This window comes from Scyliorhinus torazame, chromosome 3 (assembly GCF_047496885.1).
Source record: "Scyliorhinus torazame isolate Kashiwa2021f chromosome 3, sScyTor2.1, whole genome shotgun sequence".
Lineage (NCBI taxonomy): Eukaryota > Metazoa > Chordata > Chondrichthyes > Carcharhiniformes > Scyliorhinidae > Scyliorhinus > Scyliorhinus torazame.
In genome coordinates this window covers 141,493,225-141,516,260 of record NC_092709.1, presented here as the reverse complement: position 1 = coordinate 141,516,260, position 23,036 = coordinate 141,493,225, and the positions used below count along the sequence as shown (strand labels likewise).

The window sequence follows — 23,036 nt, the reverse complement described above, 5'->3', positions numbered from 1 at the left end:
TTCCTTTCCAGATGATAATACATCCTATCTCTTATAAACCTTTCCAAGATTTTGCCCACAACAGAAGTAAGGCTCACTGGTCTACAGTTACCGGGGTTGTCTCTACTCCCCTTGTTGAACAAGGGGACAACATTTGCTATCGTCCAGTCTTCTGGCACTATTCCTGTAGACAAAGATGACTTAAAGATCAAAGCCAAAGGCTCAGCAATCTCTTCCCTAGCATCCCAGAGAATCCTAGGATAAATCCCATCCGGCCCAGGGGACTTGTCTATTTTCACACTTTCCAGAATTGCTAACACCTCCTCCTTATGAACCTCAAGCCCTTCTAGTCTAGTAGCCTGAATCTCAGTATTCTCCTCGACAACATTGTCTTTTTCCTGTGTGAATACTGATGAAAAATATTCATTTAGCACCTCTCCTATCTCCTCGGACTCCAAGCACAACTTCCCACTACTGTTCTTGACTGTATCTCATCTTCCAGTTCCGGCCTGAACATCGAATTCAACATCTTCAGATGATCAGCTCTACCCCACCCCGACCCATTTGTTTTCATTTCATTTTAACTGTTTTTTACCATTTCTTTCTTAATATATATCTAATTCCCCCCCCCCCCAATCTTTTCCACCTTTCCTTCACTTTTCTCCTCTCTGCTTCCCCCTTCCCCTCCCCCCACATCTACAGTTCATCCTCTGATGTTAGTTTCCCTGCTGTTTGACCTTTCACATCTTTTGTCCTCTCTGGGGACTGCCATTAGCATTCTTTCCCCTTGGCTTCTGTGGCCATTAGCACCCGGTATCCCTGGGTTTCTGTGGCTATGACTCACCTTTCATTCTCACTCCGCAGTATAAATATTTCCCACTTTCTCTGTCTGTTAGCTTTGACAAAGAGTCATCGGACTAAAAACGTTAGCTCTTTTCTCTCCCTACAGATGCTGCCAGACTTGCTGAGATTTTCCAGCATTTTCTCTTTCGTTCCAGATTCCAGCATCCGCAGTAATTTGCTTTTCTCACCATTTGCAGTTCTATACAGCTACTCTTTCAGGCAGAGACAGAAAGTCTACTGGGACAATGACCATATAGGTGTTCTTGCCAGCTCATCTCAGGGAACAATGGTTCTGTGATAAAGAAACTAATCATCTAGGCCAGAAAACAATAGCCATGGTATGTCCAATCAAGAGCTAATCAATTACCTTCTGAAATCAATATGAGAGGAGTCATGAGACCAGAGTTACCATTTTAAAATGTATTTTAGTACAACACCCAAGTTCTTAAAAAACAGTCTGGAAGAAATATGCCAATGGAGCAATAACACTATCCCTCTCCCTTCTCTCCCAAGTTCAAGACCCTAATATAAAGGAGGTATGAAGAGATTATTTCAATATATAAAAGTTAAGTGAGAGGCAAAAATTGACACTGGACCACTGGAAAATGTGGCTGGAGAAGAAATAATAGGAAGCAAAGAAATGGCAGAGGAACTGAATAGTTACTTTGCATCAGTCTTCACGGTGGAAGACACCAGTGGGATGCCAGAGCTCCAGGAGAATCAGGGGGAAAGAGGTGAGTGCAGTGACTATCACTATGGAGAAGGTTCTGGGGAAACTGAAAGGTCTGAAGATGGATAAATCACCTGGACCGGATGGACTACACTCCAGGGTTCTAAAAGAGATAGCTGAGGAGATTGTGGAGGCATTGCTGTTGATCTTTCAGGAATCACTGCAGACAGGAAGGGTCCCAGAGGACTGGAAAGTAGCTAATGTAACACCACTGTTTAAGAAGGGAGGGAGGCAGGAGATGAGAAATTATAGGCCGGTTAGCCTGACTTTGATCATTGGTAAGATTTTAGAGTCCATTATTAAAGATGAAATCGCAGAGTACTTGGAAGTGCATGATAAAATAGGACTGAGTCGGCACGGCTTCGTCAAGGGGAGGTCATGTCTGACAAATCTGTTTAATAAGGAAGTTAGACAAAGGAGAACCAGTGGACGTGATTTATTTAGATTTCCAGAAGGCCTTTGACAAGGTGCCGCATAGAAGACTGTTTAATAAGTCAAGAGTCCATGGTGTTAAGGATAAGATCCTGGCATGGATAGAAGATTAGCTGACTGGCAAAAGGCAGAGAGTGGGGATAAAGGGGTCTTTTTCAGGATGGCAGCCGGTGACTAGTGGTGTGTCTCAGGGGTCAGTGCTGGGACCATAACTTTTCACAATATACATCAATGATCTGGAAGAAGGAACTGAAGGCAATGTTGCTAAGTTTGCAGATGATACAAAGATCTATAGAGGGACAGGTAGTATTGAGGAAGCAGGTGGGCTGCAGAAGGACTTGGACAAACTAGGAGAGTGGGCAAAGAAGTGGCAGATGGAATACTGTTATAACCTGCCTACTTACCATTGGCTGGGGACTAATGACAATCCCACAATCCTGTGGGAGTATGAGCTTCCCCAAAAAGGGGGGGCAGAGAAACCATTAGTAAACTCCTAGTATAAATAAAGCTGGCCAGTTTAGGAACCAGCAGGAAGGAGTGTGCAGCAAGGGAAGTTGCTGCTGCTGTTATATATATATATATATATATATTTATTATTGTAAATAAATGTTATTACTTTGTATCCTTAAAACTCGTGCTGGATTCTTCGTGGCCCTCACAAAAAATACAATGTGGAAAAGTGTGAGGTTATGCATTTTGGAGAGAGAAATGAAAGCATAGACTATTTTCTAAATGGGAAACTGCTTTGGAAATCAGAAGCACAAAGGGACTTGGGAGTCCTTGTTCACGATTCTCTTAAGGTTAACATGCAGGTTCAGTCGGCAGTTATGAAGGCAAATGCAATGTTAGCATTCACGTCGAGAGGGCTAGAATACAAGACCAGGGATGTACTTCTGAGGCTATAGAAGGTTCTGGTCAGACCCCATTTGGAGTATTATGAGCAGTTTTGGGCCCCTAAGGAAGGATGTGCTGGCCTTAGAAAGAATCCAGAGGAGGTTCACAAGAATGATCCCTGGAATGAAGAGCTTGTCATATGAGCAACGGTTGAGGACTCTGTGTCTGTACTCGTTGGAGTTTAGAAGGATGAGGGGGGATCTTATTGAAACTTACAGGATACTGTGAGGCCTGGATAAAGTGGACGTGGAGAGGATGTTTCCACTTGCAGGAAAAACTAGAAGCAGAGGACACAATCTCAAACTAAAGCGACGATCCTTTAAAACTGAGATGAGAAGGAATTCTGTCAGCCAGAGGGTGGTGAATCTGTGGAACTATTTGCCGCAGAAGGCTGTGGAGGCCAAATTACTGAGTGTCTTTAAGACAGAGATAGATAGGTTCTTGATTAATAAGGAGATATGGGGAGAAGACAGGAGAATGGGGATGAGAAAAATATCAACAATGATTAAATGGCGGAGCACACTCGATGGGCCGAGTGGCCTAATTCTGCTCCTATGTCTTATGGTCTATCTCTATATAATTAGGAAGCCACCACAGGGACAGAGAATTTCAATCAAAAAAAATCTCAAACACAATCACATGGACTTTTGGGGAAAAATAAATCGACCAAAAAGTAGCCTCCATGCGTGTGTGTGTGTGATTGCGAAACTCAGGATGTGGGTTTACCTTTTGAAATATTTTTACATCTTTCTCCTGGGTGGGTTATTTGCTCAATAAAAACAAACCATTTTGTGTTTAAATTCAAGAAAGTCTGTCAGACTGACTTCTTTACAATCAGCATGTGATGATTAAGTACAGACAGTGAATTAATACCTATATATTACGAAAAAAACCCTGTTATAATCAATTGAAAATCATGGGGAAAAACAGCAAGTCCTGACACATGTCCTCACTCGGCATAACATAGTCTGTGTTAGTATCCCGGATGAGAACCCAACTATTTGCAATTTGTTAAACTGTGAGAAAAGGTGACTGCACCACAAGAGTATCAACATGGATGAATAGGTATCCTTTGTGTTAAAACAAACTTTAAACATAAAATCAATCACATTAGCAACAAAGTATTAGCTTTATAGTTAACAGTTCTTAAATAAAAGAAATCTTTAACTTATTCCCAACACCAGCAACTATATATATTCCGATTAAGCAAACCAATATAGTTCAAAGAGAACTTATAAATAAAGTTAACAATCAGGTTTACTTGCCTTTCTCTGTGCCGGGACCTTAGAGAACCTTTCAGGAGTTAACTCAAGACACATCTGTTCAACTTAACATCCTATGGCAAACTGAAACCACAGACAGACCAAGCTCTCCCCCATAATTACATAACCTCTACCCTACGAAGGCGGCATTCTACTGTCTCCTGCCACAAGATGTCCATGACCTGGTTAGCCGGAACCAAAACACAATCCCTCATAAATTATCTCCACCCCAGGGATTCTCCAAAATCCAAAACAATATTCCATTAGTTCACTATCTGTAAATAATTAAATGGTTAAAATCAATGATTACCTCACTTTTACAACCCCCTTAATCACAGCTTTAGCAAACATACTGTCTGTATGCACCTTAACTCCATTCTTTAATAACATTACTACAACAAATATAAAATATCACAATTTCTTACAATCATCACACTGCGACTGAAACAGATTCTTCAAATCTTGTGTCATATTTTGTCCCGATGAGATTTCAACCTCATATCCATGCTGCCTTTAAGACTGACTATTTCCACCTCCAAACTATCACCCACCTCCATTGCTACCAGTTTGTCTGGTGCTGAAACCCTCATCCATGCTGTTGCTACCTCCAGACTTAATTATTCCAATGCACTACTGGCCAATCTCCCACATTCTACCTTCTGTAAACTCAAGGTCTCTTAAGACTCTGCTATCCATATACTAACTTACCAAATGATGCCCACCCATTACCCATGCTCACTGACCTACACCGGCTCCTCATTGAACAATGCCTGGATTTTAAAATTCTCATCCATGTTTTCAAATCCCTCCATGGTCTGGCCCCTCCCTAACTCTATAAATCTTCTCCAGCCCCTCCAAGATATCAGCACTTCTCTGATTCCGGCCTCTTAGGCCTCTTGGAGCATTCAAGATGGCGCCGGAGCGAGGCAACTTTTTGCAAGCTGTGCCCAGCATACCCTCTAATTCTATCTTTTACTCTCGTTCTATGCTTCTAAAACTTCATTTTAACTTTTTAAACTCTATAACAATGTTCTTCTTATTCAATTACTTACAGATTTAGCGATCTTTAGGACCCTGGAAACACCTGAAACTGACGACCTGAAATCCCTGATCCTTTCTCTACACCTTGCTATAACTGTAACATTATATTTTGCAGTCTCTCCTTCCTTCCCTATGTACGGTATGCATTGTTTGTACAGCATGCAAGAAACAATACTTTTCACTGTATACTAATACATGTCACAATAATAAATCAAATCAAATCATAAGCATCACCAATTGTAATCACTTCACCACTGGCAACGATATCTTCAGCAGCCTTGAACCGTGCTATGGAAATCCCTTCCTAAAACTCCCCACCTCATTTCTCTCCTTAAAACATTTAAAACCTTCCTCTTTGACCAAGTTTTTGACCATTTCCTAATGTGGCTTTCGGTCTTATTTTGCTTTTAATGTCTGTGAAACAACTTGGGGCATTTTATTACATTAAAGGTGCTATATAAACAGAAGTTGTTGCTGTCATTCTTGTAAATTATTTTTGCTCCTTTAAGTATTTCTCAAATTCATTTTGGAAAGTTATTATTGAATCTGGCAGTACACCTCTACTTTTTGCTTCAATCTGTGTCCTTTTTTATTTTGACCCTTCAGCTACTGGAAACAGTTTATTTTTATACTCAAAGCCTTCACGATTTGAAACACCTCTCTTAAATCTCCTTTTAGTCTTATCTCTTCTAGGAATTCAGTTTCTCCAATCTATCCAGCCAGTAGCAATTGCCCATTCCTGGAACAATTCCAATAAATCTTTTCCGCACACTCTCCAAAGTCTTCATGTCTGTTATAAAAATTCTTACCCTGTCTTTCTTGTGCAACATCTGAGGGTTCATTGTTCTAAAAAGCTGAATCAAGGATCTGGCAGACATCATGACATCTAGGGAAAATAAAATAAACTTGAGAATGCATGACCTCAGAATATGTACAGTCAAATGTACAGTCTACTTGATTATGGATCCGACCACATTTCCTTAATCTCCTCAGCAAATTTTCATAAGTTTAGCTAAAGTAACCAAGCAAAACTTCACAAAGAATGCATCGTCACCATCTGATCCTGGATAACGTATCCCCAACAATGGTGACCCCTCCTTTCCCCATTGTTCCAGCAGGACAGGAAACATTGGGCGCGATTCTCTGCTCCCGCGACTAAGTGCCCACGCCGTCGAGGTTCACGACGGCGCGAAACGGCCCCGATCTCGACCGATTCAGAGCCCGAAAATGGGCTAGGATTGGGGCTGCGAGAAACTCGGGGGGCGTGTCGCGAAAGCAGCGTCGTCAGCATTGGCGCTGCGTAAAAGCGGCGCCGCGTAAATGACGTGGCCGGCGCCGCGTAAATGATGACGCGGCTGGCACCACATAACTGGTGTCACCCGCGCATGCATGGTTGCCGTCCTCCCCGAGGCCGCCCCGCAAGAAGATGTCGGATGGATCTTGCGGGGCGTGGAGGAAAGGAGGTCCTCCTTCAGAGAGGCCGGCGCGCCGATCGGTGGGCACCGATCGCGGGCCAGACCCCTTTTGAGTCCTACCCCGGTGAAAGAACCCCCCTCGCCCCACCCACAGGCCGCCCCCCCAGCGTTCCCATGCTGTTCCCGCCGGCAGCGACCAGGTGTGGATGGCGCCGGCGGGAAGCCGTCGTTTTGGGTAGGCCGCTCGGCCCATCCGGGCCGGAGAATAGGGGGTGTAGCGGAGAATCGCCATTTTGGGTGTCCCGGGCGATTCTCCGGCCTGCGTCGCGTAGAACTCGACGGGGCCGTTCTTGCCGCTTGGGTGAATTGTGGGAGGGCGTCGGACCGGCGTCGCGGGGAAAAATGGCGCGCCAGGCGATTCTCCCAACCGGCGCGAGAGTGGAGAATCGCGCCCATAGCGTTCTGATGACAAGCAAGTGAACAGCATTTTTTAAAAAAGGATTGAGATATGGAATGAGGAGAAAACAGATTATTCTTTTGTAAATTCTGTATGGGATTGTGCAATACCAGAACTGGTAGCTTCTGCTGATGACTTGCCATCTGAAGTGAAGTGTTCCCTTCACCAGCATTCACATTCCTCACCTTGGTGAGCACAATTTTCGTCAGCAAGTATTAAAAAAAAAGAGGAACTCTCCAGAAACAATAAACAACAGAACTGGAGGCAGGCTTTTGGAAGCCATGAATGGAGGCAGGTGGGCCATGAACTTTTCAGCACCAGCAGGCAGGTCAGTTTGCCAGGAACCTCCCATCAGGGGCTGGTTTAGCACACTGGGCTAAATAGCTGGCTTTTAAAGCAGACCAAGGCAGGCCAGCAGCACGGTTCAATTCCCGTACCAGCCGCCCCGAACAGGCGCTGGAATGTGGCGACTAGGGGCTTTTCACAGTAACTTCATTGAACCCTATTTGTGACAATAAGTGATTTTCATTTTCACTCATCTCCAGGCCATTTTAAGGAGACAGGCCAGGTGTGCTGCTGTATCAAGGCATTCTCCCTCCATTATGGTGATCTGGCAGCTACAGCCATTTCTTTTTTTAAATACAGTAAGAAGTCTTACAACACCAGGTTGTTTCAAACACTAGCTTTCGGAGCACTGCTCCTTCCTCAGGTGAATGAGGTGAATTTTTTAAAAGAGTGTGAGAGGATATCTCCATCAGGAAGCGACAGCTCCTTCCGTTCTGAAGATGACTGGCAACTTAGGAGTACCTTGGACCAGCAATGATAAAACTCAACAACTTGATCCTTTCAACTTAATGACCATTGCACTTTGTTGCTTGAAAAGGACAAGCTTCTAACTTAGCAGAATTATGCATTCAATGGTTTAAAACTCTTGCCCTTTACACCTAGAGCAAGGCCGTTCTGGTGTGAAATCTGGAAACACCGAAGAAAGAAAGGCAAGTGGATAATTGAAATTTTCACGATTGAATGAATACATTTTTAGTATGTAAGTGTTTCAAGGGATAAAGACTATGTTAGGTAAATGGATTTGTGGTACAGATCAGTCATGGTCCAATTGAAGGATTCAATAGGCCTGACGGACTGAATGGCCTACTCCTGATCCTACTTAAAGAGTCAAGAAAGGAAGAGTCAGCAAGTTTTCACTACTCAGAACATCAGAGACAAGCTCAATTATATTAAACTGACACTTATACATGTTGACTTCAAACAGGGATTGCTGGATATCCCAGATGTGGTTCAGAAATCCTCTAAACGATCTCCAAAATTGTGTTAATCCTATGCCACTGTAGAAACTGTACTTAATTTAGATCAGGGAAAATTAAAAGATCATGGTTTATGCTACCGGCTGTTTGAACTGGGTTCATGAATCAAGCAGCATGAATTAATCACCTATACCACAGTCAAAGATGTGCAGGTTAGGTGGATTGGCCCTTAGTGTCCAAAAGATGCGCAGATTATGTGGGGCTATGGGGTTTTAGAATAGGGCGGGGTGTGGGCTTAGGAAAGGTTTTCTTTCAGAGGATCGGTACAGACTCGATGGACCAAATAGCTTCCTTCTGCGTTGTAGGAATTCTATGATTCTAATTCTATGATTCTTTATAGTGAATGTAGGTCTTACATTAAGTTACAGCAACAACAAAAAAATGCCTTTTTAGAAATAAGTATTTTATATACAGATACTTTAATCCAGATTCAATCAGAAATTCTCCCTAGCCCCTCCTCTGGAATGTGGGCACCTTGGCATTACCCAGCTGGCACCTTGGCACTGCCAAGCCGAAAGGGGCACTCCAGGGTGCCAGTGCAAGGATGCCTGGGTACCAGGGTGGCACTGCCGCAGGTTAGGGCCCACGAAGGTCCATGCCCATGAAAGGGGTTGTAGAGGGCAGGTATGTAGGGGCCTCTGGCAGGTGAGGGGGGAGGGGGTGGGGTGACGGGTGGAGGTCCTGGAAGGGGGGGGGGGGCTGTGAGAGGTGTGGGGGTGCCTGAAGAGGGGGGCCCCTAGGGCCCCATGGCGGGGTGTCCTCACTTGAGGGGGTGTGGGGTAATGCCCATGTATGTGGGGGTGACATTGCCCATGGATGTGGGGTGTGGAGGACCCACAAGCTCACTTAGAGATCGGGGCACCCTTTCAAAATGGCAGCTCAATCTCTGAGTTCAGCTCCCCAGTGATGAAAATAATTCTAAGTGTGGGCTAAACCGGTGAGAAACTCCCCAGGGCCTATAAAAGTGACTAAGTGTCGTCAGATAGCTGTGGAGAACTAAATTCCCAGCAAAACCCACCACAAATAATACTTAGAAACCTTTTGGTTAGATTGCGCCCATCATGAATTGTAATACCGCCCACCAAATAATAGACTTAGCGAGTAATATGGTGGGCCAGATATTGCGGTGCCCATACTGACAGCACATTTAGCATTTATTACTTTTGAATAGCGGAAAGTGCAAATCTGAAAGTTGTGATGGGTCAACTAAGCCTATGCCTAGGGACTCTCATCACTTCAACACAGCAAGTATAGAATTTGGGCTGTCTGCCCACTAGTTACACATTAAAATTTAAGACCTGTTTTGCCCGGTGAAAGGGGTCACCACTCAATTTACAAATACTTAATAAAGTGGTTCACACCAGAAAGGATCTTTTAAAATGGATTCATTTTCATATGAAACTGTTTAAAAGTCTGATATACCTTGTTAAAAATATAAATATGTCTTTCAGTATTATTTATCACTTTTCAAGGCAGCATGGTGGCGCAGTGGTTAGCATTGCTGCCTCACGGCGCCGAGGTCGCAGGTTCGATCCCGGCTCTGGGTCACTGTCCGTGTGGAGTTTGCACATTCTCCCCGTGTTCGCATGGGTTTCGCCCCCACAACCCACAGATGTGCAGGGTAGGTGGATTGGCCATGTTAAATTGCCCCTTAATTGGAAAAATGAATTGGGTACTCTAAATTTATTTTATTTTTAAAAAAAATTTTAAGTCACTTTTCAGACGGTACACTTTAAAATAATTTATTTGATCAAAATTAATGTACTTTTTGAAACTTTTACATTTTTAATTTTATAAAATTAATCATGTCCACTAAATCTGATTTTCTGTTTTTTCCCTGCAGCAGGCTACTTTACAGAGAACATAAGGAATAAGAGCAAGATTAGGCCATTCAACCCCTTGGACCTGCTTTGCGACTCAATAACATCATGGGCGGCATTCTCAGAGCCTCCACGGGCAAATTGCGATCGGCGTGGGGGCGGAGAATGGGCGTTGACGCGGGAATCCGGTGCAACGCCGCTCCCTGGAGAATCGCTGAGAATCACGTGCTCGCTGTCGGGGGAAATTGACAGAGGCCCCCGCGGCGATTCTCCAAGTGTAACTGGCCGAGTTACTGACAGCGTGGGTCTCTCATGGTCTCACTCGTCGGGAACTCGGCGTGACGGCTGTGGACTCAGGGGATCCTTCACCGCGGGGGGGGGGGGGGCTCACAGATGGCCAGGCTATCAATCGGGAGCCACCGATCCGCAGGCGTGCGCGATCTCGGGGGGGGGGGGCGGCTATGCTTTTGGTGCCGGTCCACGGTGTGGGTCCGCCATGTCGCACGGGGCCGCTGCCGCGCGCATGCGCGGACCCCCAACCGGAAGTGCAGGGTCCCGTTATCAGCAGCCGGAGCTGCGACGACTGCTCCAGGGCCCTCTAGCCACCTTGAGGTAGGAGAATCACTTTGAAATTTCGTCAGGAAAGTCCAGAGTAATTCGCCCACGTTTTGACGCTGGAGTGGGGACATAGCCCCATTATTGGAGAATCCCGCCCATGGTTTATCTGATTGTGGCCCTAACTCCACCTTTCTGCCTAGCTCACTGTAACTCTTCACTCCCTTGTAGATCAAAAATCTAACTCAATAACTCAGCGTCCAATTGCTGGGGAAAAGAATTCCAGAGACGAACAGCCCTCTCAGATAGGAAATTCCTCATCTAGTTCCAGACTCCCCTACGGCATCCACTGTAGTGAGCCCCCTCAGAGTCTTATATGCTCAATGAGGTTGTCTCTGATTCTTCGGAACTCTAATGAGTAAGTACAGTTTTTGTGATGCAGTGACTGTAAGCCATGCTCCCACCTTTCTGCTGCCATGACTGATAAGACCAAGGACTGTTTTAGCTCAGTTGGCTGGACAGCTAGTTCAATTCCCTTACAGGCTGAGGTTATTTATGGAGGCCCCACTTTCTCAACCTTGCCAACCAGAGGTGTGGTGACCCTCAGGTTAAATCACCACCAGTTAGCTCTCTCCTCAAAGGGGAAAGCAGCCTATGGTCGATTTGGACTATGGTTCCTTTCTAGGATATAGTTAGAATACACATTTTCTGCAAAACCCCTCTCTAAATGTTTCTGTGCTCAGCTCAATTAGAATCGGAGATTTGAACAGATCACGAAACATATTTTCTTCAATAAACACACATTCAAAGAGAGAAATAGTGCACAATAAAGAGACACACATTGTTGTATACTGTTACTGATAGTGGCAATACCAGTGGCAATACCGTTGTAAAATAATCATTTTTAAATTAAATGTTTAAATCACTCACTTTTGTCTTTGTGTGTCTTGTATTGAGCAAGATCCTGGAGCAGATCTTCTGTGATGGCAAGGGGACATCGCACACTTACTTCTTTGATAGTATTAATCCTGTTTGTTAAGAGATTTATTTTAAGATGTTAGTCCATTAATCTGTAGGTTTTCAAACTAGGTACCCTGGAGCATAGTGGGGCTGCAAAGTCATCGGGCCCGATTCTCTTGCCGCGTTGCGCTCAAGTGAGAGCACAACGCGGCCAGAGAATCCTGGGAGAGGCCTCCAGCGGACCTCCCGAGAGGCTCCGCGCGCATGGGATTCACCGAAGTCCCGCGAGACGTCGGAGTCAGAACTCCGCCCCAAATGGGCGTGATCAAACGCCGCTCCTGGAAGTAGGTCATAAACCTACAGTGCTGGTCCTCACAAACGTGGACCAAGTGGAACAGCACCCGGAGGGTGGGGGGGATGGGTCTCCCTGGCCCTCCCCCTGGAACGTGGGCACCTTGGCACTGCCTAACTGGCACTGCCAAGATGCATGGGGGGCATGCCTATGAAAGGAGGGTAGAGGCAGGGTTTGAAGGATGGGGGACTCCAGGGCATATAAGTAGGAGCCTTTGGGAGGTTGGCGGGGTGATGGGTGGGATCCTAGAAGGGATAGGGTGCTGTAAGAGGGCTTTGGGGGGCCTGAAGGGGGACCCCATAGCTGGGTGTATTCATCTGGGGTGTGTGGAAAAGTGTCCACGTGTGTGGTGGGTGACATTGCCCATGGGTGGGGGGATGTGGGGGCCCCACAATCTCACTTAGAGAGCGGGGCACCCTTTCAAAATGGCGGCCCGATCTCAGAGTTTAGTTCCCCAGTGCTAAACAAAATTCTAAGTGTGGGCTAAACCGGTGAGAAACTCCCCAGGGTCCAAAAAAGTGACCAAGTGTCATAGAATGGCGGCGGAAAACTCACCGGCAGAGCCAGCGGGAAACTCCCTGAAAAACCCACAAATTGCCTCAGAGGTCTTATGGGAGAATCGCGCCCATCATGGGCGTGATTCTCCGACCCTGGGGCTAAGTGTTGACGCCATCGTAAACGCCAGAGCGTTTTACAACGGCGTCATCTGGCCCCTAGGATCAGCGATCCTGCGCCGCACAGGCCGATACGGTTCGCGCATGAGCGTGGGTTGCCTTCTCCGCGCCGGCGTCGGGCAACATGGCAGAGCCCTACAGGGGCCCGGCGTGGAGGAACATTGGCCCCGCCCCGGGATAAGCCCACACGCCGATCGGTAGGCCCAGATCGCGGGGCCAGGCCACCTTGGAGGTCCTCCAGAGTCGGATCCCTCCTCCCCAGGACAGCCCCCGCAGCATGAACGCCAAGGTCCTGCCGGGTAGGACCATACGTGAACGACGGTGGTGGGACTCGGTTGAACTCGGCGGGCATTCAATCGGTGCCGTGCCGACCGCACCATTGGAGCCGGTTCTCCGGGCAGCAGAGAGGGGTCGGAGCGGCATCCCGTGATTCACCCCGCCCGCCCGCCGGTGATTCTCCGACCCGGCGTGGGGTCGGAGAGTCCCGCCCATGATCTTTTGTCAATCGTGAGGATTCGGAATGTTTCCGTATTTACTGACTTAGTCACCCATTATTTCTGCTGCTGTACACTAATATGTTCTTTATCTTCTCAGGTATTACTGTTACCCTTTGGCTAACAGCATTGTCTTAGGATAGTTAAAATGAATTCCCCATTATTGTTGGTGTTGCCCTAAAGTTCCTCATTCAAAGAATTACTTTTTGTGGGCGAGCTGAAACTGCAAACATGCCCAATTCTGACTTCTCTCAATATCCACGTGCCAGCAGAAACCAGAAGCAGAAGTCCTGACTGAGTCCCTCTCCCAAACTCAGACTAACGGAAGCCAGTCATAATGCTCCCATTGTTTTTTCAGATAAGTTCAGCAAACAAGGATTAAAGGTCGAGTTCGGGACCATTTGATCCGTAAAACTCAGTCTCACAGCAGGAAACACATTTACCCACTAGGCCACCAGGAATATAACATTCAATTATTTTAGCATTTAATAGCTCTTTAGAAATATGGAGTTCATTGTGTTAAATGCATATATATATATATCTAAAGGAAGAACTAACAAATTAATGTTTGTTATACATACCCGACTGTCATGGCTTCACCAGAATTTCGGTCTGTGACAAAGTTGTTTGCTATAGTCATCACCATTGTTTGGATAATCTAGGAAACAACATAAAACATTAATAATAGCATTTTTAATTATAGTAAGGCTCACAATATTTGTTGATTTGGTAACATACATACTTCAGCAAGAGGAATATGCATGCTCCAACAATGAGGGACAATTGTCAAGGTTAAAATTAATTTTCATTTAGGAAAGTATAGGTTATGAAGGGACAGCCAGCACAGATTAAAAGGCAAATCATGTCTGCCTGACCTGTTTGACTACTTTGATGAAGCACCAGTGGGCTGATAATATTGAATATAGTGCATATGGACTTTCAAATGACAATTGATGAAGCATCACTTAAGATTTATCAGAAAATTAGAAGGACATGATATTAAAGAGAAGATGGTAACTTGGGTACCAATTGGCTATGGATTAGTGGGCAGTGAGTAGCCATGAATGGATGCTTTTCTGACTGAAGAGAAGTATGCATAAGGCCCCTCAGGATCTGGGGTTAGGGCCACAATTTTTCTTGTCTATATATAAAGGACCTAGACTTCCATTTAGGGAGTACAATTTCAAATCTTGCGATGAAAAAAAACTTGACAATGTAGTAAACAGTGACCAGGAAGGGAGCAGACTTTAGGGGGACATAAATAGACTGATAAGAAGGACAGATATAGGGCAGATTCAATTTAATGCCGATTATAAATTTGAAATTATGCACTTTGGAGGAATCAATGTATAATCTAAATGGTACTATTTTGAAGGAAGTGCAAGAGCGAGTTGATAAGGAAGTTAAAGAAAGTGCATGTGATATTTGGCTTTGAAAACGGGCACCAGATACAAAAACAAGGAATAACCTGTAGGCCTTAGCTGGGGTATAGTGTACAATTCTGGGCACCACTGTCTCGGAAGGATGTCAAGGCCGTAAAGGTGGTAGCGAGAAGGTTTACCAGGGTCATACTAAGGGTGAGGGTCTTCAGTTATCTGGAGAGATTAGAGAAGCTGGGATCATCCTCCGCAGAGCAGAACAAATTAAAGGGAGACCCAACAGGGGTATTCAAAATTATGAGGGGTTTTGATAAGAGCAAGGAAGGAGAAGAAATGGTTTTCTCTGGCAAGTTAATTGGTAACCAGAGGCTTTAGACTTTTAAAAAATTGACAGAGCTGCAGGAAAATGAAGAAAATTTGAAATGCCTGGGGGCAGACAGTGCCGTGGGCTGCTAGGTATACGGTGTTCACCATTGATACATCATTGAAGACCTTTGTGTAGTCTGTGAACCTAATGTGCACTCTTCAACCGCTGTGTATACTCAAAGTAGTACAGATGACCTGGCTGAGAGAGTACACCACTAATGTCTGGAGACACACCAGCAGATGTCTGTCAATATACCAGCATGCCAGATGACCACCATCCAGTTCGGCTGGGGTAAATTAAATTTCCATTGCACAATTGGATAGAGCTGGTACTTTTAATCTTTCAGCATGGCCTCAGTATTTCCAAATAGTCAATAGAATATCGTCCAGCAGTGGACATCAACTTTAAGCTGCTAAATAACTGGAGCAGTGACAGCATAAATTAGATCACTACTTGACATCTATTACATACTCAAGAGTCTTCACTATCTGAGATGGTCTGTGTTAAGGAAAGGAAAGTTAAGGAAAGCTTTAAAGTTCCGTGGCAATAAAACCCATGGGTCAGCACAAACATTTGTAGATAAAAGATAGCACCACAATAGTTAGAAACATTTCAAATGTAAAGATTTTAGATTGCGAGGTAAAAAATGAACAAAGCAGCAAAACACCTACTACAATTCGGAATAGGCAACATTTTAGATATTTAATCATTACCTCTGGTGGAACCAGCTGATGAGTAGCCTGTGCCGCATACAGAAGAATCCTGGTCACGTCTAAAAAGGGGATTATAGAAAGATCATATGTAAATACAGTAAATGGCATTGTTATAAATAAATAATGTTGGAGTTAGTCTCACCTCTCTGATGTGGCTGCAGGAAACGTTGTGCGAATGGGTAGAAGTTAAACAGGAATAACTGGGAGGAAAAATGAGAAACAAGTGAAACAACAGTGCACAAGGCCATTCTTTCCTGATGCGCAGACCAACCACATCAAGGAAAGCATTAACAAAAGTTAATCTTGTAGCTATAAATGTCACCAGTCCATGAATACAAACGTTCCAGGAAAAGGCAATTCCTTTACCATCTTATCTCTAAATTATAAAAATTACAGTACAACACAAGATTATAAATCTGTACAACACAGCGAGCATTCAATTATTCTTTGAGAATAACTACTTAAGCCTCATTTGTAATCAACAGGGTGCTGTCCTGGTGTTTTATCAAGTTCAAAAACAGAGTTAAACAAAGAATTCGGAAAAGTATTACAGGTAGTGTCTCAAAACTGGGAAGCTTGAGACCAGGCCCATGCCAAATTTCAGATCTTGTCATTTTTGAAGGCAAGGAACATAGGAAATAGGAGGAGGCCATTTTGCCCCTCGAGCCTGCTCTTCCATTCAATTAGACGTGGTCGATCTTCTACCTCAACACTATTTTCCTGTTCCATCCCCATATCGCTTGATGTCTTTACTATCTAAGAATCTATCAATCTTGGTCTTGAATATACTCAACGACTGAGCCTCTGCAACTCTCTGGCATGGAGAATTCCAAAGATTTACCATCCTCTGAGTGAAGAAATTCCTCTGCAGTTCAGTCCCAAATGGTCGCCCCCTTATTCTGAGACTGTGTCTCCTGGTTCTTAACTCCCCCAAGTCAGGGGAAACATCTTTCCTGCAACTACCTGTCAAATCCTGTGAGAATGTTTTAAGTTTCAATGAGATCACCTCATATTCTTTGAAATGCGAGAGAATACAGGCCCCCTTCTCCTCATAGGGCAATCTCATGATCCCAGGAATTAGTCTGGTGAACATTCAGTGCACTCCCTCAGTGGCAATTATAGCCTTCCTCAAGTAAGGGAACCAAAACCGTACATAGCGCTCGCTCCATGTGCGGACTCATCAAGGCTCTATACAATTACAGCAAGACATCTTTACTCGCGTACTCAAATCCTCTTCCAACAAAGGCCAATGTACCATTTGCCTTCCTAATTGTTCACTGCACCTATATGCTAGCTTTCAGTGACTCATGAATAAGGGCATCCAGGTACCTTTGGACATCAACACTTCCCAACCTCACTCATTCTCTCCCTCCCTCCCCTTCCTTCCCACTGACCAGCAGTTGGATTACTAAATCAACAAAACAAAATAGCTACTGGCATTAGTTGCTAACCTGTTTATCTGAAACATATCATTACCTGATAACATATCGATCTCTTAGTTTATGAACACTAATTTCAATTAAACTTGTATATCTGACTCCAGGGGCGCGATTCTCCGACCCCCCACCGGGTCGGAGAATCGCCGGGGGCTGGCGCGAATCCCGCCCCCGCCGTGTCCCGAATTCTCCGCCACCAGAGATTCGGCGGGGGCGGGAATCGCGCCACGCCGGTTGGCGGAAATCGCGCCGGTCGGCAGGCCCACCCCGGCGATTCTCCGGTTCGCGATGGGCCGAAGTCCCGCTGATGTCAACCCACGCCAGCCGGCGTGAATTGAACCACCTTTCTTACCGGTGGGAGCAGACGGCGCGGGCGGGCTCCGGGGTCCTGGGGGGGGTGGGGCGCGGGGCGATCTGGCCGCGGGGGGTGCCTCCACGGTGGCCTGGCCCGCGATCGGGGCCCACCGATCCGTGGGCGGGCCTGTGCCGTGGGGGCACTCTTTCCCTTCCGCCTCCGCCACGGTCTCCACCATGGCGGAGGCAGAAGAGACTCCCTCCACTGCGCATGCATGGGAATGCCGTCAGCGACCGCTAACGCTATGCGCCGCCCGGAGATGTCATTTCCGCGCAAGCTGGCGGGGCACCAAAGGCCTTTTCCGCCAGCTGGCGGGGCGGAAATTCGTCCGGCGCCGACCTAGCCCCTCAAGGTTGGGGCTCAGCCCCCAAAGATGCGGAGCATTCTGCACCTTTGGGGCGGCGCGTTGCCCGTCTGATTTGCGCCGTTTTGGGCGCCAGTCGGCGGACATCGCGCCGTTTCCGGAGAATTTCGCCCCAGATTCTTATTATAGAGTCACATATGAAACCAAAATGTTACTTAGGTGCTATGATGGGCATAATAGCACCATGTATTGCACCATGAGGTTTGATGTAAAATCACTTCCACGGGCTGGATTCTCCGTTTTGGAGATTAAGTCCCCACGCCGGTGTGAAAACGATGGTCTTTTATGCCAGGAAAACTGGCGTAAAACGGCCACCGATTCACTGTTTTGCTGGGGGGTAGCAGGGAGGCAGTGTAGAGCTCGCAGCTCTAGCTGCCAATATGGCCCTCAGCATTTCCGGTTCCGAGGCCATGCATGCGCACAGTGGCCTGCAGTAGCGGAGAATTCAAAAAACGGCACCACTCCCGATTTTGATGCCAAAACGGATTCTCCGCCCCATCGCCGCACACGATTTCGGCGTGAGGGAGTGGAGAATCCAGCTCCATATGCTAAAAAGGCTGCTTTGACCATTACTGCACCTCTTTTTAAAAATAAATTGCTACATAATGTTGCATAATTTAAAATACTCATATTACTTTATGTGGGAAGCAAATATGAATAGCTTTATAGGATGCAAATAGTCGAAGTTAAATCTTTTTATGCCTCACAGTTTCTACACATTCAAAGGGAGACCACAGTAACTTATCTCCAAATTAAGTATTTTAATATGCATTTATCACACATGACCTAAGAACATCCCAAATTGCTTCACATATACTGAAATGCAATTACTATTGTAATGTAGTAAGTATAAATGTGGATGAACAATATATTTGTGCATACTTCAGTTATTGAATAAAAGTTGGAGTACTCTCCTTGTTCGAGTGTGTCCTGTATCTCTTTCTGTACAAGTGGGTTACTACACTAGTTTATGGAAATACTAGGTTAGAGTGCAAAGCAAAATTAGATGAATTAAAATCGGACAGCAGGACAAGAGATTAATTTGGATTGCTCAAGCAGTGTGCTGAATGGCTTCCTTCTGTATTGGAAGCTTCTGTGGTTCTACATCTAAACTGGGGAAAAAGGCAAACTTTGCCAGTTAAACTCATAGAATGCTTAATAAAGGTTGAAATGAATAACCTTATATTCCTAAATAAATAATATTCTTCAGCAGATGTTCTTGAGACAGATAGAACTTGACTTTTGTGGTTTCAAAGATGACTGGGATGTATGCATTTGCAAATGGAAGGTTTTTCATTTCACAAAATTTTGACGCTAAGTTTCTTGAATTTTTCATTACTAAATTTTGAACCAGTGATCCTTATGCCCAGTTTGAAGCTCTAACCCATTCAAATGCTTTTAAATCTGTGTTCTGAATGTCTTGTTTGGACTTCCGGTGGCGGCCATGCAGTGAATGGTCGCAAACCGGGCAGCTTTTCCAGCTCAAAGGCATGGATTTGAGCTCTTTTTACCCCAAAATGGGAGAATTTTGACAGGAAAGTGTAATTGACGTTGTGGAAGAGACGGTCCCCCCCGGGAGTGGCATATCTGCTGGTTATCAGACCCGCAGAAGAAGGTTAAACACTTGACCTGTGGCGCAGCAAAAATTGGAAAAATGGAGGAGTGGGAAGGGTCGTCGCACGTTGGAAAACCCCAGATGAAGCAGCTGATGGTGATTATCAAAGAGTTCCGCAAACAAAGAAAAGGGATGCAGTAGACCGATCAAAGGTCATTGAAAAGCGGTTGCACCCCTGAAAAGCTCGATGGAGAGAGTCGAGAAGTGCTTGGAGGTACAGGGGTCGCAGAACCGAGAGATGGAGAGGGTGATGTCTGACCACAGAGTTCAGGTGGTGGCATTGGAGGCAGAGGTGGGGCCCCTGGGGGACCTTTGCAAGTTGTTAAGAACAAAAGGTAGAGGAGGCAGAACCTGCGTATCGTCAGCCTGCTGGAAGGTGTGGAAGGCACGAGTGCTACGAGATACGTCTCGAGGAGGCTGGTGGCGGAGGGGATGCTGGACAAGGCTCCAGAGGTGGATAGAGTGCCCAGGTCTCTAAGGCAGAAGCCAAGAGCGGGCAAGCTGCCTTGTGTGGTGATTGTGAGGCTCCACACGTTTGTGGAGAAGAAAAGGATCCTGCAGTGGGCCAGGGAGAACCGGGACTTCGAATGGGAGTGAAACAAGGTCCAAATATACCAAGATATTGGAGCGGAGCTGGTGAAAAGGCACGCTGGATTTAACGCTACGGCGGCTCGCTATCGACGGCAGATCAAGTTTTGGGTGTTGTACCCGACGAAACTGTGGGTGACTTTTGAAGGCCAGGAGTATAAAATATGGAAAATCCGTGCTAGTCGGCAACTCTGCAGGGGATTATTAGGGGCAGTAGGGAACATCGGGTGTCGCTGTGTGCAGACGATCTGCTGTGATATGTGTCAGACCCTCTGGAGAGTATGGGGAGGATTATATATTTATTAGAGAGATTCTGGGCTTTCTTGGGTATTAAGTTATTTTTTACTTTTTCAATAAATTTTATTTGTAACACATTTGTAGTAACATCTGTAAACCACGGTTACAATTCAGTTGAGCAACATTGGTGTGACACATGCTTAAGGCACTTCTATAAAAATATGAGTGTGTGTATGTCTGTTGCGGATTCAACCAGTTTTTGTAGCAACCCTGACAGGAAGAAAAAAATGGAGCAACTTTTCTTAATGTTGCAGCATATAGAAAAATGAGACACTTTTTACTCCCTTGGCCCAATACTTACCAATAGTTGCGCATGCAAACCACATTGAACCAAGCTCCCAAACAATTCAGTGAATAAGGGAACATGCATGTGCAATATCCTGATGCACATTGTGCGCACTACATCCCCTACCAAACATGCCCACTGAACTTTAAACTGTGCAGTTTAAGTTTTAACACATTTTCCAGTTTTAATTTTTATTTAAATTTATATATATATATATATATATATATATATATAATGAGTATCCATTAACAAATTTTTCTTGATTATATTTTTCCTGTTTTAAATATATATTTGGTCCTTAAAAGAATCACAGGAAATTAAGACATTTTACAAATCCAGTAAAGCCAACCGATTATCAAAAAACGTTTCCAATGACTATGAAGCAATACTCATTTGGATAAAAATGAATATAATATCTATGCACTTCCTTTCAACAGTCTTCTTGGATGTCATTGCACATTTAAAACATTTTCAAAGAAATCTTGGAACTGACCAGGTTTGGTTTTTGTCGGCACAGTGTTAGACGAGCATGTATCTCTTCTCCCAATGCCAGTACTGTGGCCTTGTACAGCACTAGTACTGGAGCAGTGTTAGACGAGTGTGTATCTACTCTCCCAGTGCCAGTACTGTGGGCCTATACAGCAATAGTACTGGAGCAGTGTTAGACTAGCATGTATCTCCTCTCCCAATGCCAGTACTGTGGCCTTGTACAGCACTAGTACTGGAGCAGTGTTAGACGAGTGCGTATCTCCTCTCCCGGCGCCAGTACTGTGGCCCTGTACAGCACCAGTACTGGAGCTTCTTTGGTTATAAGTTGAACGTGGGAAAAAGCGAGGTGTTCCCGGTGAACGAGGTGAGTTGGGGGGCTAATTTAGGGGTGTTGCCATTTAGGGTAGTCAAGGATAGGTTTAGGTATCTGGGGATCCAGGTGACGGGGGAGTCGGCGACATTGCATAAGTGGAACTTAGCAAATTTGGTGGAGGAGATAAAGGAGGACTTTAGGAGGTGGGATACACTGCAACTGACACTGGTGAGGAGGGTCCAAGTAGTAAAAATGAATGTCCTGCTAAGGTTCCTATTCGTACTCCAGACACTTCCGATTTTTATCCCGAAGACCTTTTTCCGGAAACTAGACGCAGTAATTTCAAAGTTTATGTGGGCGGCCAAGCGTAAAGAGGGCCCTGCTACAGAGGCAGAATGGGATGTTGGTGTTACGGAACCTGCTGCACTACTATTAGGCAGCGAATGTGGAGAAAGAGAGGCGGTGGTGGGAATGTGTTAGGATGCTGCACATTTGGTTATTTAAGACTATTGCACCCTTTATTTCCTTTACATACATAATTTGAAATGTATGGTCAAAGAATTATTGCAGTAAAACTTTGTTTATAAAGTGTTTTAAAAATTCACCTCATGAATCCCAATCAATCTTGATATTAGATCCATCATCATCATCTTAACTTCAAATCTTTCCTTAGAATCTTCCAAATGTTTGAATAGTTTTTCTGCAAAACCTGTAACAAAATGAATCACAAACATTTCCATCAAGTGACACAGGTTAAAGCAAATTTCGACCAATCGAGGACAGATGCGGAATGTTTCTGTCATTTAGACCCAAATAATTAGACCAAGTTTCCATTTCCATGAATCCTACGCAAGGGGACGCTACCACTTCCTTAACTATAATGTAAATGAGCCAGAAAGAGAATTGCTTCTATTCCAGAAGTTAACATCTTTCTCTCTCTCAGGAGCAGCTTTACTAACAGTTTGAATGTACTAAAGTCATAACATGGGCAGTATCTGTTTTGTGGCATTAGCATCTAACAGGTTCTCAACTTAGGATCACAAAATGTATGCAGCAAATATCCAAGTGCTCAATCATCTGCCAATGACTACGGGTGAAATTATCTGTTTGGGAGAGTAAGTTCTCCCGCCGGAGCTGAATTGCATGTGATTTACACTCCCATCACTGAGCAATTCAGTATCCCTCGCCATGCAAATTTATGCATGGCGAGGAATACAAGGGATTCTCGGGGAAATCCTATTATCGGGCCGCCATTTGGAGTTCAATTTCCAGCTCAGTACTTCAAAATCACTCAAGCATGAAGGGGCATGATTGGAATGCACTTAACTCTCTTTGATGTGGTGGATGTTTGTAAATATTGTGGTTTCAGCACTTAGACATGCTCATCCACGAAGAAGACGAATGGAACAAGGCTCAGAGCTGCTCTGGGGCAGCTGTCAATCACAGCCCATCACCAGAAATGAATGAACAGATGGATGTGAGGGGTTGAAACACACGTAACAGCTGTTCTCTTTCCAGGAATGGATACGTGGAGCTTCCAGGTAAGTGTTACAACTGTAATGTTTTTCACTGCCTCTGCCGGACTGCTCTCTAGCTTCAAGACA

General features: G+C 45.0%; 1 protein-coding gene across 1 annotated transcript in view; it reads right to left on the bottom strand.

The window, feature by feature from the left end:
* Nucleotides 1–23,036, bottom strand: part of sdad1 (SDA1 domain containing 1) — a 113,081-nt gene that overhangs the window by 37,403 nt on the left and 52,642 nt on the right. The window contains exons 10-15 of the mRNA XM_072496304.1: nt 22,038–22,141; nt 15,832–15,889; nt 15,690–15,748; nt 13,812–13,888; nt 11,681–11,778; nt 5,991–6,067 (exon numbers count right to left, since the gene is read on the bottom strand). Of these exons, the coding sequence (XP_072352405.1) occupies nt 5,991–6,067; nt 11,681–11,778; nt 13,812–13,888; nt 15,690–15,748; nt 15,832–15,889; nt 22,038–22,141 (473 nt within the window). The remainder of the gene's footprint in view (nt 1–5,990; nt 6,068–11,680; nt 11,779–13,811; nt 13,889–15,689; nt 15,749–15,831; nt 15,890–22,037; nt 22,142–23,036) is intronic.